This window comes from Sebastes fasciatus, chromosome 3 (assembly GCF_043250625.1).
Source record: "Sebastes fasciatus isolate fSebFas1 chromosome 3, fSebFas1.pri, whole genome shotgun sequence".
NCBI lineage: Eukaryota > Metazoa > Chordata > Actinopteri > Perciformes > Sebastidae > Sebastes > Sebastes fasciatus.
In genome coordinates this window covers 32870495-32879739 of record NC_133797.1, presented here as the reverse complement: position 1 = coordinate 32879739, position 9245 = coordinate 32870495, and the positions used below count along the sequence as shown (strand labels likewise).

At 42.7% G+C, this 9245-nt stretch overlaps 1 protein-coding gene across 2 annotated transcripts in view; it reads left to right on the top strand.

Moving 5' to 3' along the window:
* The window catches only part of plppr2b (phospholipid phosphatase related 2b), a 56090-nt gene that overhangs the window by 3426 nt on the left and 43419 nt on the right, over positions 1 to 9245 (top strand). For both annotated transcript variants that reach the window (XM_074630428.1, XM_074630429.1), the window contains exon 2: positions 2581 to 2691. In XM_074630428.1, the coding sequence (XP_074486529.1) occupies positions 2581 to 2691 (111 nt within the window). The remainder of the gene's footprint in view (positions 1 to 2580; positions 2692 to 9245) is intronic.

Sequence of the window (9245 nt, the reverse complement as noted above, 5' to 3'; positions counted from 1 at the left end):
TGAATGCCTTTTGAGGCATCCCTTAAAAAAAAAGCAGGAGCTGACATTATTCAGCATGAGTGCAGTCATTTGCATGTCTGAAACCCCTGAGCATCTCATCAGCTGGCCTTCCTGCACTAACTTTCTCTTCCCCCTGTCTCCTTCTATTCCCACTTTGGAGACTGAAGCTGTTTTTCCTCAACTTCTACCTGTTATCCCCCAAATGCTGTTTTTTCCCGTTGCTGAGTCTGCTGGCTTTCACCCCACCCTCCTCACTTCTGAAGAGTCTCCGAACGTCTGCATCATGACTTTGTCTCTCTCTTATCTCTTTCTGTCAGGCTTTTGTTTTTGATCATCGCTCCTCTGTTTCCACTCTACTTCTCCTCCTTTCAACCTCATTCCCCCCCTCTAACTCTTTTGATTGCCTACCTACAGTACACTGGTGTGTGTGTGTGTGCGCACCTGTATGTGTGCAGTTTTGATGCAGAATAAGTCTTTGTGGGCATCTCTGCATCTGGGTGAGTGAGTTTGTGTGCCGTGTGTGTGTATAAGTACTGTACGTGTGCGCATAAAAATAGGCGGTTTTACTCTGTTGGCAGATGATAAAAGGATTCTCGTTTTGTGCTCAGACATGATTATTGGTAAAATGGACAACATGGAGCACACGGGCGATCAGCGGTGTTGAAGCTCCCTGGTTTACTAATGGATGGATGACACATTATGAGCTCCAGGTGTAAAGAGTGCACATTAGGATTGAAGATCGGGGTCTCGCTTTCAGAAAGCAGGTTTTTACAAATTCTGAGTCTAAGCCTGAACTCTGAGTTCACTAATCAGATTCAGATCAATCAACTCTTGAGTAGGTTGAACTTGAACCAAATAACGTATATTGCTAAGAAGTGAAAGTCAATGAAAAAAAAGAACATTATTTCTATTATACTGTCATAATTTTAATGTCTCCACCAAAATGGCCTGTGTTGAACAAATATTATGAATATGCACACTATTACAACTATTTACTTACTTACATTCGTATATATTACTATTTCTATTACTATTACTACAACTGTCAGATAAATGTAGAAGAGTAAAAAGTGCAATATTTCCCTCTGAAATGTAGATAGCATAAAGTAGCATAACGTAGAAATGCAAGTACCTCTAAACTGTACGTAAGTCTGAGATGGGCCTTGAATGTTGCCATTGGACGTAATTTCATGCAGTCATCAGCCGCATCACCAACAGGAGCAGCACTAATGTAATACACACAGAGTTTAAAACTGTTTCTGCCCAGTGACGGCTTTGTGTATCAGGACATTTTACTTGTGTGTGTGTGTTGTTGTTTTTTTTTTAGCTGGTAGCATATTGCTCAAAAAGATCAAAACTTACAGGCGCTCAACAAAACATGATTTTCTTCTTGCGACTCAACAGACTCTGAAACCCTCTCACCCTAAGATTTACTAAAAACCAGGCACTGAATATAAATAGACTTGTATTTACACTCTTGTGGAACTCAGACAACTGTTTAGTGACTCATTGTTGTCACGAAGTTATGACTAAATCGAGGTGCCAGTCAGGTCTAATTCCTTGCCAATAAGTCCGTCCACTTATTATCCACAGCCACACTTATCGCACAGGTTGTCTTTGGATGAGTGTTTCTCAATACAAGTGGTATACCGTATCTATGCCTCTTCTGTATTACTTATTACGATGCCTCAGAGTCACCCAGGCTGCTCTCATAGTGTCAGCAAACATTGCATTTGTTGTTTTGTATTATGAACATTACAAAACATTGAAAAACTAGAAGTGCAGATCTCCGCCAGGTGTGTCTCCCTCTCCCCTCACAAACAAAGAAGAGTTGAATCTCATTACCGGCTCCCTTACAGTCAAGATGGCAGCGAAGATAACAAAAACAGGGATTTATTCATCTCGTATCACACTAACTTAAGTAGATCATAACATATCGTGTATGAATAGATGTTCCGGTTCAAAATGAGACCAAACTTTTCTATGGATGTCAGTTTTTGAGCCATGACAAAAGGCCAAAATGTGCATGCAACATACTGGGTAAGGATTGTTTTTGGCTTAGCCGATTGCCAGAAATGCCTTTAGCTATGGAAGCAGTTGTCAATCACTTGCAGCCCCTAGCGGCCGGTTAAGAGGAGTGAGGAGTCAGCAGTCAATGACGGTGTAAAACAGTCAATAAAATAAGTTTTTTTAAAGATTGAGAATCACCACGACGATGAGGGGTCCTTGAGCATGCAATCGAAAATGTGCACAAAGAAATATTAAGCTGCTGGGTCCAGTAGTATGCAAGATTAGCTGTGGACAGACAGACAGAGAGAGCGACACACATGATCCCTTATGCCTGGTGGAGATAATGATAAAACAAAATGATCCACATCTTTATGAACTTTAAATGTTTTTCTGTGTTTGTATGATAATATATTTTTATGATGTCAAATTCAACATTTGCATTTTTAGCTTTTGCCAAACACAAAGTAGTTTGTGTTCTTACTGTCCATTAGCTCCGCAGCCACCATATCCTTTTGACACAAACAGAACAAAGTAAACTAAAGCTTTGCAATGACCTTTGACCCCCCACAGATGATTGACAGTCAGCTGTCGGCACAGAGGCGGGCGATGAGGAGCCTTCCCGATGACAGCGGCCAGCAGAAGACCAGCACCTACATCGTGCCCTGCTTCCTCCTTGTGGAGGTGAGTGTCTGGATGTGTTTCGTTCAAAAGAGACCAGAATGCAGCACCGTGGTCACGTGTTATGCTCATCAGACTTGACTCACGTCTGAAAATGTGAGCCTGATCTGACCTGAACATTGAACTTGGTTTGCTCCTCGCTTTAGTAGTTATGAACCTACAACTGAAGGCAATATTTATCATATTTGACCTGGCTTCACCTAAATCTCAGGCTTCCATCTGCTGATGTTGTACAGTAGGAAAGGTTATGGTGCAATTTTCTGTGTAAATGCTGCCTGGTTGTATGTGAAAGTTGGCAGAAATGAAGAGTTAGCTGTATATTTAACTCTATGATTTATAAACCTCTGGGAACTTGGAGTCATACAGAGCAAACTGATGGACACATGAAAGCACATTTTTACAGTCTTCTGCCTGTAAATCTTCCTCTTCTCTTTTATTTCTCTCTTTCTTCCATCATTTCACATGTTTCTCATGGCAGATTAACAGTAATGCGCGCCAGTTGGGGAACTGCATGAATTAGCAGGCTCTGTTTTCAATTCGCTGACTCCCAAAAGCAGTGATTGATTTGATTGAATTGTCCCAAAATGGGTAATTACCCTCAGTCCGTGAATCATTTAGAGATAACATTCAGCGGGAGGATGATGGGGTCTATCGCTGAGGTATTCTCGCCAAACAAAGGCCCTCTCAAGTGACCCTTTTTTGCTCATAAGCTCCTGGATTCCTTTCCTCTGCTCCTCTACTCTTCCCACGACTCTTCTCCTCTCCCTGTAATCCCTAAATGACCTGATGGAGTGCTCATGGCCTCAGCTGCATATCCTAATTAATTGGCCTAATTAAGAACGGAAACCCAATTAGCCCGTGCCACCGCTAACACGCTTCAGGCCCGCAGGTCCTCGCAGCTACAGCGACGACAGCTGAATTAGCTACTTTTTGGAGGTTTTTTTTTAGCATTAAAATAAAAGTCTTTGCTTTTGAATTCACCCTAAAACAATGTGATTCTTATACAGGTTGAAATATTAAAGTTTGAGGTTGGTGAAAAGTCAAATGGTGCTATAGAAAGTTGGCTTGCTGAGTCAGAAGTTCAGGTTTTGCAATAGTAGATATAGCCTGCAGGCAAACAAGAGAGCTGAGGAGAGATATGGATGTTTTTCTGTCCCACCGGTTGAGACAAACTTAAGTAAACACACATCTTGTGAAGCATTTTTTTTTAACTTTTCTGGCGTAAACTATCTTTAGCGAACTGCATCTTTCTTTAGTGCACCTGCAACTGAATCTCTGAAGGATTCCTCTCTTCTCCTTGTACTCATTCACTGTTTCACAACATCTTCTTGATATAATGTCATCTGCTCTTTGTGCCTCATCCAACGCATGAATGCAACACTTTTTTGCACACAACTATACTTTTCAACACACACGCCAGTTACCGCTGCATCTCTTTAGAGCACAAATATCCCATAATCCCTGCAGGTTTACACGCTGTCTTCATTTCTTTCATTGTGCTTTGGTATTGGCTCTCAGCATCCTCTTGAGGACTTGTTATAATGATTTTCCAGCTTTCTAATTTTTTCATAGCGCAGCCTATAATATCTCTAGGCTTATATCTGTCAGTGGTGCTCCTCCCCTCCTCCAGTATTCTCTTTGACGGTCTCTCGAGTACTGCCCAGTCACTCTTTTTATACAGAGCCTCCACATCATTCCTCTCCTGCACTTATTCCCTTGAGTAATTACATTTTTTGCACCATGGATCTCTCCATTATTCCCCTTTACTTGTAAAAAGCTTCATCTACTCCTCCCACTCAAAAGCCGGTCTGCTATCGCAAAGACCTCCTTTTCTCCTCGTTCCTCCTCTCCAGCTTCATGTTCCCTCATGGGTCTCCATCGGTTCTCTCGTTTTCTGCTCACCCCACTTGTCCTCGCGCTCACCTCGTATCACACACCGGAGGGTGAACATCTACGCTCCGGTGTATCTGTAATCGCCCCTCTCTCCAGGGCTGCATCTATTGTTTTTATTTTTTGTTCAAACAGGGCCAGAGGTGGGATGATGTAAATATAATCTGATTTTTATCACAGCCTGAATGAATCTGTGTACATTGCAGGAGTTTAATAAAGGGCATTTTTTAAATTTGAATCCTCCCTCTAATGTGTTCATACTGAAGCAGCTTGCTGTAGCATAGCTCCCCCCGGAGGGCACTCACTCCTTTGTTGTTACATTAGCATCTCATTACCCATTTCTTCTCAATTCAAACGCCCTGTCTTATTCCTTCTCTTGTGATCTCGTTGCAGATTCCCTCTCTCTTTCCCTCTTTTTTCCTCACAATCTTACTCACCGCTCTCTCTTCCTTCGTCATTTTATTCATGACGATGGCCTTTTTCCTCTTTCTCGGTCAAGTCCCGCTGTCACTTTCGTCGCCGCTTTAATCTCAAGGCTTGTCTACTGTCTCGAACTTTGATTACTGTATATCTCTCTCTCCCTCTGTTCCCACTTTCCATGTTTCTTTCTTCTACTGTCTCTCATCGTTTTCTTCTTCTTCTCCTAGATTAAAATGTGAGAACTGGCCTTATCAGTTTCACACAATTTCACTCTTAGCTGCATAGGATTAAAGCAACATAATGGAAAGCAGATAAACCACCCCCTCTCTCTTTTTATCTCTCTCTCTCTCTATCTGTATCTTTCACCCTTCTCTCTTGTTTTCACTCCATGCTGCTGCTGCTATCGCTGCCATCGTGCTGTGAAGCCACACAGGGGACTGGTCTGCAGCACTGACAGAGGCACTGCTTCAAAGGACCATGTTTAAAAAGTCATTTTGATACAACTGATTCCTGACTCGCTTTTTGACGCTGGTGGATGGGAGGAGGGTTGCGAGTTGGTGTGATCCAAACCGGCCCACTGTGAAAACCTGTACTGAAGTTGACTTACAGAGTGACTACAAGTGGACTCTTTGAGTGGATCTCAGTGAGCGGTGGTGTGGCACCAGCTGTAATAATACTGTAGTAAGATGTATTAATCATTACAGTGGATGTACTGTAGCTGCTAATTCCTATGGCACCCAGCCTTTGTAGTGTGTATCCTGGCTTTGCTGTTCAGAATCGACTGCCAGCTGGGAGTAGCTGAGCCTCCTCCTCCTCCTCCTCCAGCTCTTCCTCCTCCTCCTCCAGCTCCTTCCTCATGCCTCGTTGGCTGCATCCTCATGTGGCACAACGAGATCTGTAAAGTAAACCAACTGCTGAGCATCGGACTACGTAATGTTTCATGTCTGCGGCCAACGCTGTCTCTGATGATACTCTAAGGTCTCAGTTTACATCTGCTTGCATCTCTCATTTCCCAGGTTCCCTATAGTTGCCCTAATCGGTGCCTGCTCAGTTATATTTCTATAATTGACTTGTTATGCTTCATGCAAAAATGTGGTGCATAGGTCTCAGTTTACATATACAACTAATTTGCAACAGCAAAATAAGTTTTGAAGGAAATGTAATTCGGCCCCATCTTCATTTTCTATCAACATACCGAGGAGATGTTGTTAAACTAACTAAAACTAAAACCATGTAATTCTCTTCCGCCCACTATCTGATTCTCTGCCACTATTGAGACCTTCGAGATCTTAAAATACTTCTGCTCATTATCATCACTCCGATTTTTCTTCTCTTCTATTGTGTTTTTTTTCCTTCTTCTGTTTTAGTTTTCCTCTGTGTGAGCTGTGACTTTGGCTCAACTGTTGGGTGTAAAGTGCTAGTTGAGCTGAGTTTAACATATCTGGCAAGTTCTTGCAATGCAATAGTTGCTCGTAGCAACTAAAGCAGGATTTTACTTTTTAATGGTTATAAAGAACAGCGTGTAGCATTTATGGGGATCTATTGGCAGAAATGGAATATAATATTCATAACTATGTTTTCATCTGCGTATAATCACCTGAATCTAAAAATTGTTAGGCTTTTGTTAGCTTAGAATGAACCCTTCATATCTACATAGGGAGCAGGTCTTCTTCACGTAGTCCGCCATGTTTCTCCTCCATGTTTCTACAGTAGCCCAGAACAGACAAACCAAACACTGGCTCCAGAGAGAGACTTTCACGTTTTTACGTTACCTGAAGGCCACCGTAGTTCTCCGACACGCTTGTGAAACTGCGGGAACGTGAGCTGCAGAGTGCAAAACCGTGGTACCGCCAGCCGCCGTCTGACTTCCGTTGCTCCTAAAGTAGTGTTATTATGGTAAGGATGACCTCTGAACAAGGTGAACAGCATTACCAAAGTTTTGCACTCTGCGTCTCACAATACCGCTGTGTTGGAAAGGAAGGAGTGAGCGGAGGAGTACTCAGTTGGTTGCAATCTGGTCTTTGCGAGTGCTACTGCATACTGTATGTGAAAAAAAGCTGTGTAATGGTACATGTCCACAGCCTCCGTCCTTTCCACGCTTCTAATCCATTGTCTTTGTAAGCAGCCGTGCAATGCATTCTGGTAGCGTGGCGGCGCAATTCGAGAGACAGGGCGTCACATTGGACGCTCTTCATTTGCATAAAGTTGAGGTCTAGGCTACTTTATGCAAATCACGGGCGTCCGACGCGACTCGCCGCCTCTGGAAACTCCCTAGAAAATTTTAAACTAAGTCTCGTCGATCCAAAATAAAGACAGATTCAGCAACTGCATAGCTTATTTCTCACATAAAATGTTTTCAGAAACACATTTCGGTGAACAACTTTCGTGATATAAGAGTAGAAGGTTTCTTAACGAGCCACCATGTTGGTACCGGTTTGAAAGCTGGGAGCAGCAGCCCACGAGGAAAGCGTTCGTCTTGTGTCTTGTGGCAGCCCATCAAGCGTCCAATGCTGGGAAGTGATGCGATCCCTCGTGATAAAAAACGCCCATGTGGACATATACCATCAAGCCTTTCGTGGCTCCAGAGGGAGCTGTGCAAAATCTGCCTCAAGTGATGTCACTGTGTCTGAGTCAGCGTTGGTTGGGGCTGAAGACTACGAGGCCAGACCTCTGTAGCCCGCTCCTCATCTCTGCTTGAGGCTAGCGGCCAAAATGTCGACATTGAATATGTGTTACCATATTCATCTCCCTACTGCCCTTTGATAAAGCATCACCCTTGAACATAATCCAACAACATTTCCTACATGAAATATTTGGCAGAATTAGTAGTATAAATATAGTTTCTTGGAGACGGGTTGATCTGAACGATTACAGACCAAACTTCTGTTGTGTTTCATCGTCTTCTTGCTGATCTTAGGCTTTACAGTGCAACTCCAGGAATCACCTTACCTTGCTTGTCGACATTATAAGTGTTGTTGTGTGAGCACGGACGGCTACTGGCGTCTTTCACCGTTTTTTTTGGTTTAGATGTGAAGGCAGCACGGCATCGGCTGCTCCAATAATGAACAGCATCCTGAAAGCATCAGGCCTAACAGTTCCCTACAACAAAGCATCTTCCTCTCTGCATGTGCTTACTTCATCCATATTCCCTGCTGGGTTTGATACTGCCTCAGTACATCTTCTACCTCCGAGCAATGCATTTGTTGCGTGTGTTTACTCTTTTCTAAAGATATTTTGTTCCAAACAGCTTCACTTGTGCCAAGACCAAGACACCCCCAACCAAACTGTACTCACAATTCCTCCGTATCTAAGCAGCAAACATGCTTACTAAACTATTAGTAGTGCTTCTTTCCATACTAACTCCAGATTTACCTCACAAATTCTTCTGTTAGACTAAATCTAAATGTAGAAGCAGCTCAACTTCTCATACAGCGGCCCTTTAAAGCTTCAGTAGGCAGAATATTTGTGGCATCATTGGGCAAAAATTCCATAATAACCTTTCAGCATATTGTAATTCAAGTGCTCTGAGAGAAAACTAGACTTCTGCACCTCCTCTTGGTTCTGTTTTCAGGCTCTAGACGGGAGACTTTGGCCAATCACAGGTCATTTCTGAGAGAAAGCGTTCCTATTGGCTGTGCTCCAGCTGGTGGGCGGTGCTTGGTATTTCCTCAACTGATCTTAATATGGCTGCCGGGTCACAAACTTTTTCATTTTACATCTAAACAGTACACTTCAAGATGTTTCTGAAAACATTTGAGGCGAGAAATAGGCATTTATTGTAACAGAATATTGATTTATATTTGATCAGTGCTGCCTAGTTTGACCGTTTGATCGGAGTTGGCGAGTGATTGACAGCCGGCTCTGATTGGTTGTTTTCACCGGAGAACACAGAAGCACACGTTTTTTTCAGATTACCTGTCTCATGCACTACTGTCAGTGACCGTTGTATAAAAATAACTTTTTTTGATCATACAGTATTTGCTCCATTTCTACCCACAGCTGCTTTAAGCCATTTCTTAATATACCACTAATGATTATCTTTAACCTCTTTCTTATTCATCACGTCCCTGAACGCATTACCTTCTAGTGGAATATATTATTGATTCATTCTCTGGTTGGTTTTCAGGCTCAATTTATGAAAATGCTCACACAAATTATTTTCATGAATCCCCTCCCTCTTCAACACACACACACACACACACACAGACACACACACACACACACACACACACACACACACACACACG